The sequence below is a fragment of the Sorex araneus genome, chromosome 2 (assembly GCF_027595985.1).
Source record: "Sorex araneus isolate mSorAra2 chromosome 2, mSorAra2.pri, whole genome shotgun sequence".
Lineage (NCBI taxonomy): Eukaryota > Metazoa > Chordata > Mammalia > Eulipotyphla > Soricidae > Sorex > Sorex araneus.
The window spans coordinates 48331285-48350578 of record NC_073303.1 but is presented as its reverse complement, the minus strand read 5'-3'; the positions used below and the strand labels follow the sequence as shown (position 1 = coordinate 48350578).

The window sequence follows — 19294 nt, the reverse complement described above, 5'->3', positions numbered from 1 at the left end:
CACTGAGGCCACCCTTCATTGACCTGGTGACACACTTAAAGCATTTGGCTTTCAAGTCCTCCCTTCTCAGTTTCAGCTATAAAACAGGCGAAGTCCTGGGTTTGTCTTTCTCCTTGGCTGTGAAGATACAGTATAACATAAATACTCAAAAACACTTTGTATCAATTTCAGTTAGTCTTATTCTATCAGCGATTAACATGATGTTCTCATTTACTTTGACACCCACTGAATTTATCTTTACAATAATATTCCCTCATCACATAAGAAAACAGGAAGTCTGAGGTGACAGAAGGGTCATTTTGAAGGCAATTTAGGAACTTCTGTGGTGTCAGAAAATAATCACACGGAACCCTTCTAATATCAACAATTCCCCCATGAAGTAGGATTTAAAAGAGAGGCACAAAGTTAGGAAGATGAAATGACAAAATAATATGTAAGATAGCTTGACATATCTCCAGAAGTACTTTAAGAAATTTTATGAACAAAGGCGTAGCCAACAAGTTATATTATTTTTTATTCATGTTAGAATTTCTATCAGTGTTTTAACATTAATATTCAGAGAGTTTGTACATTTCTGCCTTCCAAGTTTTAAAATGAGAACCATACGAGGTCACAAATGGTAACTAATACACGTTTGATAATTGCATGAATATTCACTCAATCACACTCTCTTAACACTGTTAGACATTTTCCTTCTCTTGATGTCCTTTACAATGAAAAGTGTGCCCCATGCATGTCTCAGCCAAGTTCCAGACATTATGGAGTCATCACATATAAATTCTTTAAAAATATACTTCTGTCAAAAGACTTGATGACTACTATGTACACTACAAAAATAAATTTTCATATAAATAAATTATATGGCATACTTTTATCTTTGTAACTGAAATGATACAAACCCATTTCCACCAAAACTGGCAGACAATGAGACCCAGTTTGAATATTTATTTCCTTTAAACTCCTTACACTACATCCTACCATGAGTCCTTAATGAAAATGTTATATACTCTGAACTATTTAACATTAGTAAGCACTCTATACAAATAAAAATTCTGTTCAAAACATAGCTGTAATAGTGTTTCCAAATACAAATAAAATCCCTGCATTTTTTTGTTATAGACTGGCATGACAAATACTGTAGGAAAACATTCTTATGATACAAAATCATAAATATCTGCAGACTTTTAAAAAAATTAAAACATCCAAATAAACAAGAAAGACAAAATAAAACTATTTAACAGCGAGATTCCGGTGCCTCAGTCCCCAGGTCCTCCCGGTGCTCGATGACTCAGGAGCCCAGGCGTGTGGACGGCGGCCACGGAGCACCAGCCAGCACTCAGGAGGGAAGTGACTGAGGTGGGGGGCGGGGGCCCGTGTCACGTGCCCCTAATGGGCAGAGCTGGACCCCGTAAGACCAGCAAAGTGGCTGACCACAGCAGCGGAGCCGCCCGCTGGGAGCACAGGCCAGAGAGCCCCCTGCGGAGGCCCCTGCTGCTGGGGGCCAGGGGACCAGGCTTTCCAGGAAGAGGCCCGTGCTCCTCAGTGGCCTGATCTGCATGGCAAGTGCTTCCTGGAAAGCGGCTGGCAGGGGGTTCAGGAGCAAACCTGAAGGACTTTTAGAAATCCTGGTTGGAGACCCGCCCCTTGCTCTCTCGGCTCAGGGGGGCTGGGAGCCCTCCCTCCAGCAGTCCCCGTGCCCACGCTGGAGCCCTTCACCACGTGGAGACAGTCCCCAAACTGCCAATCACTGTGCAAGTTAAGAGCAGGGGGCTTCGGAAGGGCCCAGAACAGCCCCTGGCGGGCCTCTTCCCCCAGATCTTCAGTAAGCCGGGTGGGCAGAGACGACCTGCTCAGCAGGGGCCGCTCTGGGTCTCGCCCAGCCTGTGACACTCCCTGACCACCTGACAGGAGACAGGAGCCCACCATCTGCCGCTGAGGCAGGAGGCGGGCTGTCTCCGGGCGAGAGACCCGCGACCAAAGCTGTGAAGACACCCGACCCCTCCAGCCTGACAAGGTCACAACCCACTGAGGGTTACAAAAGTGAGAAGGAAAAAAAAAATCACAGTACAGTAATGCTGGGAAGTCACACACGCCCACACACGCAGCCACACGGGAGAGTCATTGGGCCTATGCCCAGAGAAGCCAACGGGGTTAACATGCTTTCTTCATGTCTGCTCATTAAACAACCACAAAATTACCACGCATAGCGTGTTTGCAAGTTAACAGTAACATTTCAGACTACCACAGGTTGTGATATGCAAATTTAAAATATTTTTTAAAAAACCTTTACAAAATAGTCCTATTACATAAGCAATATTTGCATAGAATTATACAGGTAAATTATACAATATTTAAGCAGCAGCAACATATGCTGGAATTTAAGAGTAAGTTAAGGTTGGTTGTGGCACAAGACCTGTACAAACAGGGAGAGGCCGTGCTAAGGCCCTGGGGCACGTGTGGGGAGAGCCACGTCACACTACTTTACATCACTCCTCCTATATTACAGATGTGTACACCTCTTAAATATTTATAGAAATATCTCACAAAATGATACAATTGGTTACAGTAACAGTGCGCTGCCCCTGGGTGCAGCTGTATCCATAACTTCCAACACTTCTCGTCAAGGTTCTGGAAGGAGGTGGGGGTGGGGACGGGGCTTCCGGTCTTTGGCCTCTCCGCTTCCGAGTTCACTCGGCCTGAAAAAGGCAAGTGAGAGGGTGTCAATGCGGGCGCAGCCTCCGAGGACGCGCCAGGGGCAGGGGAGGCGCCAGGCGCGTGCCCATCGCGGGTGCGAGGGCCGGGCCGGGGCTCGCCGGACGCCCCGCGGGCACGCGAGCCGCTCTGGCCACACACCGCAGCGGCCTCTGGGCATCACGCCCAGGCTCCAGCAGCCCAGCGTGGACGGGGACGGCCCCCGAGGGTGCCGGCCGCCTGGGGCTGAGCCCCGGCCCCACCACCCTGCCGAGCTCTCTGCAGCCCTGCTCCTCCCGCCGCAGCCCTGCACACCTCTGTCAGAGCTGTGTTCCGGGGCGTCTCCTCGCACTCCACGTCCTGCAGCTCGATGACTTCAGCCTTGGAGCCCCCCCTCTCACAGCGCATGCTGAAAGGCACGTGGGGGTCCTCGAAGTGCCGGTGGCCCGCGTCGGGGCAGTCCTCACAGCCGGGACCCAGCCCTCCTCGGGACATGCAGCCGGGTGCGGGCACAGGACCTGGCGGGTGCACGGCCACTGTCACCGAGGCCGAGGCGGTCACCGTGGTGAAGGGCTGGCAGCAGCCGGGCACGGCGCCGCCCCTGGCAGCAAACGCCGGGTGCCGGGTGCCGTGGGCGCGGGCTCCCCGGGGGCCCGGGCACGGAGGTCTCTCGGGAGGAATTTCAAAGGCGTCTCTGCGCGGCTGGTAGGGGGGCGGCCGGGAGCTTTCCCGGGGGGGCTCCCTCCGAGGCGGGGGTCCCGAGTCTGGGGGGGCGCGCTGTGTGGGGCTGGAGCGCGGGGGGGCCCTTCCTTCGGGGCGGACCACCTGCGGAGCAGAGGGTGGGCAGGTCAGCACAAGCGCCTGGCGCGGTGCCTCCCGCCTTGGCTGCGCTCGGCCAGGCCACCCACGCGCGTCTCAAGCCGGCCCCGGCCCTGCGGCCTAGTCTGCGTGCTCCTGGCCTTCCTCCCTCCCGAGTGCTCACAGGGGGCCCGGACAGGGCTGTGCAGCGAGTGCCCTGCAGGGTGCCCTCCTCTCAGCGCCAAGCCCCTGCTCACGGGCTGACCGCGGGCGGAGGCCAGAGCTGCCCCCGTGCTCGGCTCGGGCTGCCAGCACTCGGCAGCGTCAGGGGCGGCTGGGCTGTGCCGCTGTCAGGAATCTGTTTCCGGGTCTCTGAGCAAAGCAGGGAGCGACACAGTGGCCACTTCAATCGAAGCACCGCAACCGATGCCAAGGCTCTGGCCTGCACTGTCCCCAGGCTCCCGCGGGACAGGCCTGGACGGGCACTGCCACACGGCAGGCATCCTCCGGGGTGGGGGGAGCAGGAGCAGGTCCCCGGCCGGCCTTGCTCTCCTTCCTGGAAGGATGCTCTGGCCTGGGCACCTGTTTTCTGCAGTGACAGCACACCCTCCTCGGCCCCTGTGCTCAGTCTCTCTGCCCCTTCCAGTTCCGGAAGCTGCCACCAGCCATGGGCAGGAGCTGTCAGAGGACAGCACAAAAGGGGCCGGAAGGAAACCTCCCTGTTGTGGCAGGAGAAGGGCAGTGCATCCGAGGGGCTGGAGCAATAGCACAGTGGGAAGGTCGGACGGCGTCCGCCTTGCACGCGGCTGACCTGGGTCCGATCCCTGGACCCCACGTAGCCCCCCACCCCACCAGAAGTGATTCCTGAGTGCGGAGCCAGGAGAATCCCTGAGTACTGCCAGGTGTGGCCCAAACAACCAAGAAACAGAAAATAGAATGAAAAACAGAAAGAGCACACTTGAGGGTGCTGCTGTTCTCCCGGGGGTCTCTGCTTCCTCCTCGGCCGCCACAGGGCACTGGTGCCCTCCGCTCAGAGCGGACCATGGCGATGCCCCTCCCCCTGCCCACCAGGCACTTACGGTGGAGCGGGCGAAGACCGGGTTCTCGGTGGCCTCCAAGGCCACGCGGCGGGCCGGGCCCCGGGGCTCCTGCTGGGCCTGGTAGTGGCGCAGCTCCTCGCTGAGGCCCGACACTGTCGTCTGGGAGCTGTACTCGGAGTCTGAGGAGTCGGAGCCCGCGTGCGGGCAGCCCGGGGGCACGGCGAACCGCACCACGCTGGCGGGAGGCTCCGGGGATGGGGTCGGCAGTCGGCCCAGTCCGCCGGCCGGAGTCACCTGTGCACGAGACGGCGTCAGCAGGCTCGCCTACTGTGCGCACGGCACAGCCCCCCCGCCCCCGCACTGGCACTGCCGCAGGGACCCGCACTCAGGACAGCGGGACCAGAGCCGGGTCCCTGCCCCAGTCAGGACGGGAGTATGTAACGGACACAGGCCGTGAGACCTTGGCTGTCATTCACCAGCCAAGAGGCCTGAGTACAACCAGGGGCTGGGCTGGGGCGGAGATGGGTGGGTCGAGCTTTCCGAGTCTAACCACAGCACGGGCCCTTGAGAACCACTGCAACTAGCCCCAGTGGTCTCAGACATCACCCAAAACAACCCTCCCCCAAACCCAGAACAGTCTAGTGCTGTCGTCCCCTCCCACCACTATATTAGCCTTAAGAGGCTACAATGCCATAGTTATCACGATAGTTACTGAAAATGCAAATAATCACATGTGGCCATGTCTAAGTGAAGAACGGTGCCAGGAAAATAGTTTTCAGGGGCTGTGGTCTGAGCACTAGGCCTGTCGCCACCACTGACCTCAGGGTACGGCCCGAAGAAGGACAGAAGCACTGGAAGCAAAACCAGCCCATTGAGAACACCCAGGATCGTCAGGATGGCGAGGACAGCAAAGAAATACCTTCAAGACAAGCAGGAAACAGAACGTTCGCGGTTACACAAGTGCAGGCAGCTGCCCTCCTGAGTGCAAGCGGGCATGGAGAGGCTGCACTAAACCCCACTTCAGATTCAGCACAAGATTAGATTATTGTTTTAACCTTCTGTCTTTGAGGACTACATTCCATCACCTAAACTATTAGTTTATAAAGAAAAAGGGGGAAACTTAGTTTGTTAATTTGCTGAAATCTCAAAGCATGTCATGTAATTTATGAATGTGTTAACACAAATAGGAAAATATGGATTGCGGAGTGAACGGCCGAGCAGACTGAACGCACACAACGCGGAGGGGCCCTGTTCTCGAGAACCAGCAGAAGCAAAGAAATGAAGTGAAGGGTGTAGAATTCAAACAATTTCACCCAGGAGGAGAAGCGGCCCGCATCTGCAGGCAGCTAATCCACTGGGAAACGTTTCAGCAGAAGCTCTAATGAAGCCTCCGCCGATCAGGTGAGGCTCTCCCCGCGCTTTCGTTACTCACAACTTCCTGCCTAGAATTCTCTGATTCCAGTTTTACCAAATAGCTCAACTGCAACCTTTTTTGGAACACGGGAACCAGCTTTCTGGAGGAAAAAAAAAAAAAACGCTTCCCATTCTGTAGTTGCTGGGGCACTTTCAGGGGAGAGGGGCCACCACGCAGGGCCTGCTCTGTGGGCCAATCTTCTGTTGAACAATTTAGCATCTCTGAATACTCTTGTTTTGCGTCAGCCAATTCAAACATCAAGGCCACAGCAGCATGAAGAAGAGGAGCACACAGTGGCCGGGCTTTCCCACCGCTGACGGCCCAGGCCTGGGTCTTTCATGGGTGCCAAGGTGACCCTGCGGGCCCGCCCTTGCACAGCTGCAGACAGCAGCGCTGTGCAAGCAGGGCTCTGCTCCAGCAGGTCTGGGGGGCTCCTCTGTGGATGGCGGGGGCAGGAGGGGGCCCCAGAATGGCGGGAGAGGGCGGGTGACATATCTGTTAATGGTCCTCTTAATCATAAAACGGAACAGGCGCCGAATGCTGCCACGCCACCTATGCTTGGACAGGAGATGAAAGGAGAGAGAAGCCTATAAAAACACAAACACCTAGCCGCTACGGGAAACACCGGGAGCTCTGAGGGGCATGAGCACAGCCCAAGCGGCAACCGTCGTGCTCTAATGTAAACTGCCGGAATCTGGTGGAGGCAGGGCGGCAGCAGCACGGAGACATTTGCATCCATCCATCTAACTGCAGCGTAAACACACCAGTTAGATTTCTGGCGGCCCAGTATATACAATGTCTGCTCACTGAGCTGACCCGGAGAGGGCTTTGCCAGGTTAACCCCTCCAGTACTAGAAAACAGGGAGCCCTTCTAAGTGCTTGAAACAAGAAGCCTGATAGGCCAGCGAGAGAACAAGTTTCATGGGCTAGAAAGGGGTTCTGGAGTTTGTTTTCCAGAGCCCCCGCCAGTTCCTCTCCCTGCCGCCTCCCCGACTCACCTGGTGCTACCCAGGAGGAGCTGTGAGACCTTGGAGGTCCCCCCACATCCTACACTTCTCGGGGTGTTCAACAGGTTGGGAACTACAGACCTATCGATCTTCAGATTTGTTGTGTCGACAGGACGCATGGAGCTTAGGGCTAGGCAGAACTGCACTTAGGAAATGCATTTGTGTTTAATTAGCAATGGCACAAAGGAAACTCTTTAATATAAAACCCTCAGACCATACAGGAACAAGCACAACGGACCTGGTGAGGCCCAAACCGAAGCAAGAGCTTCTCGTACAGCCCAGCCCCAGACCACGACTGGGTCTGGGGCAGAGCTCTGCGCCAGGCAGGGAAGGACATCCACAGAGGCACACTCTCTGGTGAGAGTGTCTGCGGGGGCCGTGAGCTGTGGGAAATGCTGCAACTCCCGTGCCAGGAAAGCTCGGAGTGTCAGAGACCCTGACGGCTTTGTGCCCACATCACAGCAGAGGCGCACTGGCCCACGCGCCCAGACTCACCGAGCGGATGGCCACACTCATCCTGGAAGGCGCTAGCGCCAAGACGAGCTGTCCTGGGGCATGTCACAAGGTGGTGAGTTTCAAAAATTGACAAAATTTTTGTGTTGGGCCACACCCAGCTGTGCTCAGGAATCCTGGCAGCCTCTGGGGACCGTGAGAAGTGCTGGCAGGCAGGTGTCCAACCCACACACCACTCCTCCAGCTCCCACCCAGAGTGAGCACCTTCGTACCCTGGACGGGAGCCCGCCTCGGGCACACTGGGAAAGTCTGTGCAGTGACCTCCCAACAGAGGGCACGACAAACCGGCTTGTCACTTTCTTCAACTTGATTTCACTCTAAATCTGGACTGAACTGGTAATTCTGATGTCACTCCACACTCTGCCTTGCAAACAGCTGTCACAAGCAGAGGAAGCTCCACAAAGTTATGGATGCTATTTGGGGGAAATGAATGTTTTCTGAGAACAGCATTATCTTGCTTCTTTTCTTTTTCCTTTTTTTTAAACTGGGTTGGGGCTCAAACCCAGGGCCTCGTACAGGTCAGGGTAAGTGCTCCACTGCTAAGTTACATCCCAGCACTACCAACTTTTTTTCAAAAGAAAAACTTGATCTCCTTTTATTATTCCTACATAGCCACGTCTTTAGTTAAGTTTCCCAGAAACTGTTTGCCTCGAGATCCAAAGAGCAGTGTCCAGGGCTGAATTTCCAAAAGTGACACAAAGAAAGTCATAGGTTAAATGCTTCTGACATCTTAGTGGGAAGTAGGACATAAACTGTGAGCACATTCTCTTTTCTTGGAATTCTCTAGGCGACGATTTTAGTTACTGGTAAGCTTTCCTTTCTATAGTTCTGAAGTGTAAAACTGGGTCAATGAATGGAACCACGCTCATCTCTTCCCGGGGCAATTTCTAATCTGGGTATCTGGACTGGCTGCCAAGTGTCCCCTCAGCTGCACTCCCTCCGTCTTCCCCCTCAAGACGGTCCCTAACACCACTGCAAAGAAAGCCTACAGAAAGGGAAGTGAGGGGTGGCGGGAATCACTTCACAACACACAGACCACGTCTATTTGATCTGGAATCTCTCAGTAACGGGCTGTGTGGGGGAGGGTGGCCAGGCAAGAAGAGAGACATACACTTGCCACAGCCTGTCAGCTGCCAGCAGAGGCAAGATGGGCACCGGCACCACCTCCCTGGCTCCTCACCTGACAATGAAGTCAAACTCCGACCCAGCAAGCATCAGGACTCCGAGCAGAGTGGACACGGCCCCATCCAGGACGGGCGCGAACATGTGCTCCAAGGCAAGCACGGCCCTGCGGTTCTTGTCGCCGATGGCTGTCAGAAAGGCCTGTGGGGAGAGAAGTGGGGGTGGCTGAGTGCTGGACCGGAGGGCCCTCTGGGGTCAGTGCAGTGAGCGACTCTGGCCTGCCTATTCGGGGCCCTGAGGCTGCCCCCCGGAGGAGCCCCTGGCACTGGGTATCGACGCCCGTCGCAGCAGCAGCAGCAGTGCCGGGCGAGGAAAGTCGCCTTTCATTTAAAGGCAAGTCGGCACTTCCACAGAAATGAGCCAGTGGCCCCTTCCTTCTCACCGCCGACCACTCCCCATGCTCTTCCCGACTAAAGTGACTTCCCGCCACCCCCTGGGGAACCTCCAGGCCAGGGTTTTGCCTGAATGCTTGATGATCAAGGTCTTCTTCCAAATGAACTTTCTTAACTTGTGTCAGCACTCGTGCAACTTAGAGCTAAGCCATATTTCCTCATAATTACTCTGAGGCTAGAATTTCCGTCACTATTCCAAACATAATGTGCATGCAACAGCTTGGAACCAGAAAGCCATTACAAGAAAAGTACAGGACTGGAAGTTGAAATCAAGTCTGTTCAAACTCTGAACTGATTTCCATATTCTACACACCCTTAAAGCTGTTCTTTTTCTGTTCTGGGGTGGCAGCTGAGACCACACTCAACAGTGCTCAGGGCCTACTCCTGGCTCTGTGCCCAGGGATCACTCCTAGAGAGGCTCATGGGACCAGATGGGGCACTGGAGAGTCCGCTGCATGCCAGGCAAGTGTCCTATCCACTGTGTTATCATTCTGGCCCAGGGACTTCCTTTCCTTGGACGCTCACCTGCAGGACAGCGGAGAACCGTGCCCGAGTGAGGGCTGCTGCTGAGGATGGGGGCACTCACGGCAGAGACAGCTCAGGCCTGGAGCCCCCAAGGCCCCAGAAGGAGGCCTTGTGTGAGCAGCAGGGACATTCCTTGTTTCCAGTCACCGCAGGGCCAGCTGTTCTGCTCACAGCTGCCAGCCACAGACCCCTGAGTTTCCACCACAGTTCAGGGCTGTGCCCAGAGTGCCAGCACTCTCCCGGCAGCAATGCCACCCAGGACGTGGTTCCTTAGACACGCAACCAGGGAGGCCGAGCTCTGAGGCGAAGCTGTCTTCTCTGCAGAAATGTTACCTAATTCCTAGGATAGTGGGGACCGCCAGAAAAACAGGATCCCTCTCCTCCTGGCTCCCTGGGGATAAGACACCAGGGGAACCACATCAAAGTAGACTATTTCTACAATCTCAACTTTTATCATAATACTCCAGTGGGTGAGGAGAGGAAACGAGACCATTTCAATCAACATTATTCCCCAAACACCTAAACTCACAAATCTTCGGAGGGCCATGCTGGAGGGCCATGCTGCAGGTTCTGTGCTCAGGGGACCGTGTGGGGCCTGACGCAGAGCCACCACGCGCAGGGGAGCGATTGGGCCCCTGCACTCTCTGCAGTGCAAGTTTACACTTCTCTAAGCTGCATTCAGGCACCCTGGGAAGAAACTCCCCACGGGGGATACAGACGGCCACGGCCAAACTGGCCTCTGCGGGAACGCGCGCTTCCGTGCACCCTGGGTCCATGGACAACCAATGCCAGAGATGGCAAAAGCAAGGCAGAAAGTCGTCTGGCCAGAGCCCAGGGCCAGGGTTCCAGCTAGCCAGGCCGAACAGCAGGACTGACCCAGCCAGTGTCCACTGAGGCCTGACTCTGCGCACACGGCAGCGGGACAGGCTTACGCACTACCAGGAAGCCTTGGCGGTGAGGCCTCGATCACGGTGTCTCTTGGACCGACTCCTCCAAAGCTTTCACACGAGTGGGCAGAGATGGGGGAAACTCTCAGTGCAACGCGGGTTTGCACACTTCCTGCTGCCAGGGAGCCACTGGGCAGGAGGGGCCAGAGCTAGGTGGGCGCAGGCAGGGGCAGCTCTCTGGCACTGGGACCCAGGTCAGCAATTCACCTCAGCCAACGATTCTATCTTCCCCAAGCCTGTGAGTGTGGTCTCAGCTGATCTCTCCTTTATCACTGCAGCTTAAAACACGGAGTGTTTCCTGCTTCCAGACACCACACGTGTCAGAAACAAAGGAAGCAAGTGCTGGCCGCAGGGTGCCGCTGTGCCCACACCCAGGGACGCAGCACCGCCCAGGCGCCTCACGCAGCCGAGGCTAGAATCAGAGCCCGGCCAAACCGGGGGAAGGGCCACACTGTGCCTTGATGGAAAGAACCAATAAAAAGGTACCACCCCAGAGGGAGGCAACTCACTGCCTAGGCTGGGGCGCCCTTACCAACGCCACGTGCACGGTGAACTCCACGCCAATGCCCACGGAGGCCACGAGGATGACCACAGGGACCGCACTCAGCTTGATCCCGATGAGACCCATCATGCCGAAGAGCTCTACCGTCATCAGGGCCAGGACGGTCACCTTGAAGAAGACACACAGGGTGAGGGCGGCACAAGATGAGCCCAGGTGCATGTGGGCAGAACATCAGGGCATAGGGAGAGCCAAACTTGACATCGGTGCTGGAAACCAGAGCCGCTGTGACAGCACTGCAGAGAGCATGTTTGCCTTGCACACAGCCAGCACGGGCTGGACACAGCACCCCTCCTGCACGGCCCCCTGAGCTCTGCCAGAGGAGTAACTCCGGAGTGCAGAGCCATGAGTGGCCCTGAGCTTCTCCAGGTATGGCCCCCAAATTTAAAAAAAAGTACCATCAATCCTGAGGCCTCAACAAAAATGGTACGAGATAAATAAGACCTAATAATTGGGAGTTCAAAACTCCAAAGCTGACCCGCCATCCTCAAGAAAGCCAAGGACAGTGGGAGAAAGAATTCTCTGGCTGACAAGGGGCTTCGTGTCTGCTTGGAGCTAAGGGCTGAGGGTGACTTGGGAATAAGTTAAACTGGGACGGGGCACTGAGTGGTCAGCCGACGCAGGTCAGATTACAGCCCCGCCACTCTGCAGAGCCTGGGAGCAGCTGGAGTGGACAAAGTGAGTGGGTGAGCCCAAGGACAGGTTTTTATTTGCCTTTCATCTGCCCTGTAAAAATCTGCGGGGAGCATGAAAACCTGTGCAGTAGACTTGAGCGTTTCCTGGGCTCTAGGAGGGCAAATGCAAATAATCCCATAAACTTGACACAGCCAGGCTGAGAGTGAGCTTTCTGGAGGGCACGGCGGGCAGAGCTGGTGCAGGGTGGGAAGCGTGGTCAAGTTCCTTTTGCTTTCTGCTAATAAGCTATTGAAAGACGGACGACATCCATTGCTCAAGAACCATGGCAACGACTACAGACTAAACATTTACCTTTTACCGTGCCTGCGGCAGACCCACAGAGCCGAAACAAGACACGGGATCTGTTTTTATAATTTTGGCATTTTTAAGGGTAGACCACAGTTCACGGAATCTAGGTACTGCCATGGGCTTAAGGAACCTCTATGTAACACTGACTGCAAATCTGAGAGCATCTGATTTGGAGAAAATCTGCAACAATAGGTGAGCAGTACCATTTTTTCACTTCCCCCAAGAGCTGAAACACACACACACACACACACACACACACACACACACACACACACACACACACACACACACACACACACACACACCACACCAAGTCATCTCATCTGTACTTTGCTGTCAAACCTCTCTGTCCCTCCACTGAGAAGAACAATTTATGTACTGGGTCTGGGATGCAGTCACAAATAGCACCTGAATTAAAATAAAATGGCTGTGCTTTGTGTGTTTGCATTTGGTAAACGCTCAGAGCGCTACGGAATGTGTGCTTAACTGCTGAAACTGCGGAGAGGGGACACAGGACGAGGCCGTGAAGCTTCCCTCCCCCCGAGCCTCGCCACCTCAACCAGAATAAACAGAGTATGGAATGATGCAATCTATACCTCCTCCCGAGGCCCAGACATAAACAAAACTTCCTGGCTACAGGGAGAGCTATGCTGAAAGGAATGTGCCTTCCACAAAGACCCTCAGAAGAGACTCACAATGATCCCAGCTGTCCAGGGGTTCAGGAGGAAGACGGCGCAGACCAGGAACGTGCAGGCCAGCACCACGCTGATGGACAGCAGGAGCCAGTGGCGGAGGCCGATGTACTGTTCCCAGAAGAGGAAGGGGTAGCCGTTGGGGTAGCTGGAGAGGCCCAGGCTCGTGTAGTTGTTGCAGATGGTCCGGACTTTCTCAATCGCTTCTACAAAGTCCGCAGTGTCGCGCAGGCCGTTGAGGTAGAAAGGAAACTGGGCGTACTCGATGGGCTCCGCGGCCGGGACTGGACAGGCAACAGGGAGAGGCTGAGGGTCACGGGGCTGCGCGCAAGAGCAGGAAAGCAGATGGCCGCAGCCCAGGCAGGAGGAGACCGTGTGGCCCCACCCCCTTTGCAGACCAGCGGCCCCCACCCCACCTCAAGGGAGCGCAGCAGGAAGGCTTTACTCCTGTGCTCCTTCACCGTCAGCCACCAGCCACGGACAATCATCCCTGGGCTTTTCACAATTGGGGCCATACCTGGTGGTGCATGGGGGTATTTCCAGGGGCGCCGAGGGGCCATGTGGGGCTGGGGATCAAGCTTCGCCCTCCCATGTACAAAAGCTTCACGTGTGCGCAGACTGCCAAGTTATCACTCAGCCCCTCACCTGCATCCCCACTGATTTTTGTTTCTTGTGGTGCAGAGGATTAAACCCAGAACTTCAGCCATGTACAGCACATGGTCTACCAGACCCCCATTCCTTGCCCAGTTGTGTAAAGTGTAACAATAATCGATCTTTTTTTCCTTTTTTTTAGGGGAGAGAAGCCTGTGCTTTTTAAATTTATTAACCTTTGATTTTAATTTTCTATAGACTTTGTAATGAGTCTAACCTACTCAAAAGAATAAAATTTTGAGAGCATTTTTTCGGGTTATTCTACTGAATGGATTTCACTTACTTCTGAGAACAAAGCAAGTCAAAATTTGTGCTCACTTAAGAAAACAGCTCAACTTTCTTATCGTTCTAGAAATATTTAAATCTTCCACATCTCTTGAACGCGATGCTAAGCCTCAGTGGAAAGGGAGAACCCTCAGACAGCGGTTCAATTCCTGTGGCTGTGGGTTCCAGACCCTCTGGGGGCATCCAGGCGACATGCTACACGCGATCTGCCCTATTACAACCTCAACTAGAAGTTTTCATTAAGACAAGCCTTGGCTGCTTGCCACGGGCTCTGGGGTTTCGACGCGAGAGCACGACACGCTGGCCCTCCAGCCACACGCCTTCCTCTGCCCCTCGTCCTCCAACTGGTCTAAACATCCCTGTGAAAAGCCACGAATAACTAATGGAAATGCAGATTACATCCACTCGGAACCACCTTTCAAAACCAGAGCTGAGAGGAGGAGGGAAGAGGACGCTGCTGTATACAGATTTTTCTACACCAGTTTAAACAGTTTTGACAGAGCACAGGTGCTTGGTGGTGTCTAGGAAGGACCCAATTGCCAAAAAATTCCTTCAACGCCACAGCTGACAAAAACTAAGATAAACACATAATCCCTGGTAATGAAACTCTACAATAGTGAAATAACACTCAAGCTAGAAGCGTCCCCATCCTGCACAGGGAACAGCTGGCAATCGGCAGAGACGCCCGGACACCTCCCGCCCCAACTACCACTGAAGACGGGAGAGCACGGGGCGCTTTCCACCATCACCCTCATCTGTCTCCTGGTGCTTTAAGCTAAAAGAAATCTATTCCTGTTTACATTTTTGAACTCTGGTTAGTCTCAGAAGTTGAGGGCTGTGGTGCGAGCCCCCCTGGGGCTGAGGCCCGGGTAGGGCGGCACCTACTTCTCAGCCTGGTCTCTGGCATGTAGTCAGCCTTGTCGTGTACCCATTCCGGGCGGTGCGGCCGGATGTTGGCCTGGGAGGCGGCGTAGGCCACAGGGTCGTTGCTGACCCAGGCGGTCAGGTAGATGTAGAACGCCGTGGGGTTAATGATGCCGTTCGCGTCCACCAGCCGCTGCTTCGTCAGCTGCAAAATGGGAACACGGGAGCTTCCAGAACACCGCCGCAGGAGACAGCACTCGCAACACAGAACAGAGTCCCCACAGTTTGGAAATACAGGAAATCCCATCCGGGCACCTTTGTTCTCTTTCAAGATGCATGTATCGGAGGATGCAAAGACCACTGTGTTTGTAACATGGGGCTTCACAGATGGCCCGGGAGGCAACTGAACCAGTGAAGGCTGAATGCTAAGAGACAGTCTGCAGCAAAGGCAGAGAATGAACAATCTGGAGAAATGTATTTATAGAAGGGGAAAGGGGAAAAACCTGGCAAGAATCCCCATGCACGTCTGTGTGCAGTTAACCTCTGTTGTTAACACTGAAGGAAATGCCACCCGGTAAATGGAGGGGAGCTATAAAAATAAAACAACATCTGTATAAATTTTGCTAACACTAGCCTCCTATGACCTGTGGATTTTAAAAAAAGGTCTACTGCCAGAAAGTGGACGGAACCTGCGTGCCTGGAGCTGCCTTTCTGGTTTCTGAGAGGGACAGTCACAGTGAGGGTGCCACCAAGCATGAGATTGGACACCATTTCTCTGTAAAGTAGGGTTCTGCAAGTGTACACACACACACACACACACACACACACACACACACACACACACACACACACACACACACACACACAGTCTTCCTGTTTACTTTAGGCCTGGTTCCAACACTTTTGGTCTTTTTTTTTTTTTAAACAAAATGAAAACACCAGTGATAACAATAAAGAATGAAGAAAGAGACAGGAGGAGAAGGAGAGAAATAAACTTCAGGGATCTGGACTCAATTAATCTACAAGGTATGTGACATCTGCATGTCCTCAAACATCCTTGAGTCCCCAGCACAGCTTGGTCTCGCTTCACCCTTCGGGGCAGGGGGCACTACCCAGGCCCAGGGAGGCCCTGACCCTGCCCCTTTGCCCAGGCCCCCCTCAGGCTCTCCTGCCCACATCGTCGGCAAACCTAATGCCACCTACAGGTGGTCACTAAGCATCAAATTTATCCTCCCTAACCCTCTGAGCTATGCACATGGTAGAACTGTTGTTTTAAAAGCCAGCGAGACAAGGAAAGGTTCTATTTCACTGAATAATCCTCAGAAAAAGGACACAGATTGGAGTCCTTTTGAAAAAAAAATCACTGAAACAGGATACGATTATCTCTGGTGAAAATGAAACTCTGACAGCTTATTCTAACTACACTGTCCAATGGGACCTGGGAGGATTTTCTCCCCCACAGTGCTCAGTATTTCAGGCTGACTTCAGCCTTAAAGCCCATGAAAGGGCAGGAAATATCAAAATTTTAGTGAACGAATACAATCTGACTTCAGTTTTACAAAAATTGAAACTCGTAAAAATAACCTTATGTTATCTTAATAGGAAAAGAGAGTATTAATAAAGAAAGGTAGACTTTAGTCTATTAAAAAAAAAACAGAAAAGAAAAGAAAAGGTGATCAACAGAGCTGCCAGGAGGGTTGTTCCCAGGACCGGTTTCTGCCCACAGAAGCAAGGAAGACAGAGACCAAGAGCAAATAGGCTCTTCCCTGGGAAAGCCGACAGCAGTGTTGGAATCATTTGCTTGAACGCACCAGAGGAAATCGGATGGAAGATTTTAGAATGCCAGTGCGTGGTATATACGCGTCTAGCTGGAGAATACAAGCAGCAGAGAGCAACAGCTCACCCTCCTCGGGCCAGTGAGAGGAAGGGCGGACCTGTCCTGGCTCTGCTCTGCTCCTTCCTGCCCGCTCCTCGGACACGGAGCCCTGTCCTTCTCCCTGGCGCGGGGGCAGTGACTCAAATCTCTCATCCTTCAGGTAGCTTTTCCAATTCCCACACACCTCTATCAACCCCAAATTCTGCTCATTCTAGTAACTACTACCCGGCACAGTCATCTTCCCTCGTTTGAATATAGTCAAGAACGTACGTGAACATAACCAACCGATTTTGAAAGAAAGTTAATATAGCACTGAGAAACATCGGAAGGAGCATGTGCTGCCGCCTCCAGTGTACTTTGTTCTGGCAATTTCTCTGGAAAACTCAAGTTCACAGATGGGCAGAAGAGGCCCTCTCTGCAGGCTTGCAGTCACATGGTCAGCCAGTGCAGCTGACGGGGGCGAAGCTACCTGGGTATGTGTCTCCCACCACGACACCAGAGGTGTGCCCAGAGCAGTGTGTCCTATGTCTTCTGCACGGCAGAGGCCGCAGGGCCCTGCCCAGCAAGCCCCATGCCCAGCGGCAGCGCCACGTGGTACCTGGCTGGTGTCGATGGGCTTGTCACGGCTGCCGGTCTGAACCAGGAGCTTGTAGGCCAGGACCCCGTCCTCTGATCCGTTCCTGTAATTGTTTGGCATGATTCTCCCTGTTTCCCAGTCACTGTCGAAGGCATCCTGAAGTCCTACAGAAGGAAATGAGCATGATCCACTATACCTTAGAGCCAACGGCACAAGGGGTGTGTAGAAGGTGGCCCACTGCACCTCGGGCGTCTGGACACCCACCGAACCCTCTGGGTCATGCCTGGTTTTGGCTTGAAGGCCCAGTGATGCGATTATATCGTTTTCATGAGTGAATTTCAGGTTCCTAATCAGCACTGTTTCAAAGTCAGCAAGGAGGAAGTAGCTTTTTCAGGAACCACATACACACGTTTCACTTTAGAAAAAGTGAAAACGAGGGAGAGATTGGGGGGGGGGCGAAAGCAGGAGCACTGAATGATGGGTGAGAAACACCACGTCCATTAACCACTTCATGCCGCCTGGCGTGCGACACCAACGCTTCTTCCAGGGACCAGGAATTCCACCAGGGGTGCACACGCACATCTAAATTCCCAACTTCAAACAGCAACTCAGCTGCTTCTCCAGCTCGGGGTGAGAGGAATGTGATTCTGTCAATGTGTTCCATCTGTCTGACTTGTGGAGCTAATTCAGGCTGTGGGTTCAGCTGCCAGGCTGTGTCAGGATCACAGCCGGCGCCCCTGTGCTCAACTCTTCTCTTCCTCTCTGCCACCCTGCCGCGGGCGAGGGCAGGAGCACGTGCGTGTACCTGTGTGTGCAGGGAAACACCTCACAGGGGAAACGCCGGTCAGACTGGGAACAGGAAGGCACAGGCCGAGCCCAAGGCTCTGTGGGGACAGATGACAAAGCGCAAGCCTGGGGAGGAAGGAAAGCGCCTTCTGGCTGGGGGGGGGGGGCGGGTGCGGCAGTCCCCCACACACAGCTGTGCCGCTGTAATCAAAACCAGGGCCACAGTCTGGAGAGGCTCTGGGCCCTCTGCGCCTCCCGCGCAGAACCTGCAGCCCCGACGCCGGGGAAAGCGCTGGTTCCGAACACGCCACTCAGGCCTGGCGAGACACGCGTGGCAGGAGAGGGAAAGGGGTTCAGCTTGTTTCCGACATGCGCCGAGCGGAGACCTACAGCTCCCGCTCTGAGCAGCATCCCTGGGCCTGCGTGCGGTGGGGCATCGGGACAGAGCCCCTTCTCTGTGCCTCAACCACACCCCCCACCGTCGCAGGCACCAACCGAGGGTGGGGACCTCAATTCTGGTGTTCCCGGGGGGCGGGGCAGAGTGCGGCCTCTCACCTGCCCCGTGAGGAAGCACACCGTGGGGAGAGCCAGCAGGTGCGGCTTCATTTTAGCACCTGATGTTTTTCCCCCTTCGCTCTTGGGAAAAACAAGAAACATCCATCCCTGCTGCCTCTCTCCCAGGCCCCCCAAGGCCTGGCCCACGGTCTCCACTACTCTGGCCTGGCCCTCTCGCCCTTCCCTCCACGCAGCTAGTGCCTAGGAACTGCTGGACCCCTGACACCGCCCTGGGGTGCCCAGGAGGGTCCAGGCAGCAGGCGAGGGGCACTGGCCCATGCTGGGGTAAGCTGTGAGCCCAGGCAGCTGCGTCCCGAGGCGCGGACCACCCAGGCCGCCCAGCGCCGAGGGAGGAGGCAGCTCAGCAGGGCCACTGTGCCAGCTCTCGAGAGAGGCGCCGAGTCCAGGCGAGGAGCTGGGGCCGCTCGGGGTCAGTGTGCATCGCCACAACTGGTGCTGGCCTTTGGCCTGCTGCCTGCTCCCTGGTCTCTCGCTGTGGCCCACCCCTCTGTTCACGTGATTCTCACTGTGATGCGCCCCCCCACCCCCATGCACGGGGCTGTCTGGTTCCCAGTCTGGAAATACTGCAAGGGACACAAGAAGAGAAAGAACTAATCTGGGGGCAGTCACACTGGCTGTGTCGTTCGACTGGTCACTGCCACTGACCACACACGTCTCACTTGCTCTGCCGGGGTTGAAGGTGCAATGGGAGTCGGTCGCTGACTTTCTGGAAACAGGAAGTCCTTCCATAATGGCACTTTGCTTTCTGGCACATTCCAAGAAACCTAAGTGAAAGTGCTGCCTAGGCGGGACCGTGACACCTGGCGCCTGACACACACACCACAGGAAGGACAGCGGCACTGCGGGGGGGGGGGGGGGGGGCAGAACACAGACCCCTTAGCCAAAACTTTTCTGATTTGAAATATTTACAAAAGTTATTTTCTAGTGAAAGGCTG

At 54.5% G+C, this 19294-nt stretch overlaps 1 protein-coding gene across 2 annotated transcripts in view; it reads right to left on the bottom strand.

Annotated features, from left to right (window-relative positions):
- Positions 1–490: 490 nt before the first annotated feature.
- The window catches only part of PTCH1 (patched 1), a 60362-nt gene continuing 41558 nt past the window's right edge, over positions 491–19294 (bottom strand). For both annotated transcript variants that reach the window (XM_055125530.1, XM_055125529.1), the window contains exons 16-24: positions 17019–17161; positions 14566–14749; positions 12748–13028; positions 11042–11179; positions 8644–8786; positions 5349–5448; positions 4569–4823; positions 3007–3516; positions 491–2696 (exon numbers count right to left, since the gene is read on the bottom strand). In XM_055125530.1, the coding sequence (XP_054981505.1) occupies positions 2688–2696; positions 3007–3516; positions 4569–4823; positions 5349–5448; positions 8644–8786; positions 11042–11179; positions 12748–13028; positions 14566–14749; positions 17019–17161 (1763 nt within the window). In that variant the 3' untranslated portion in view covers positions 491–2687. The remainder of the gene's footprint in view (positions 2697–3006; positions 3517–4568; positions 4824–5348; positions 5449–8643; positions 8787–11041; positions 11180–12747; positions 13029–14565; positions 14750–17018; positions 17162–19294) is intronic.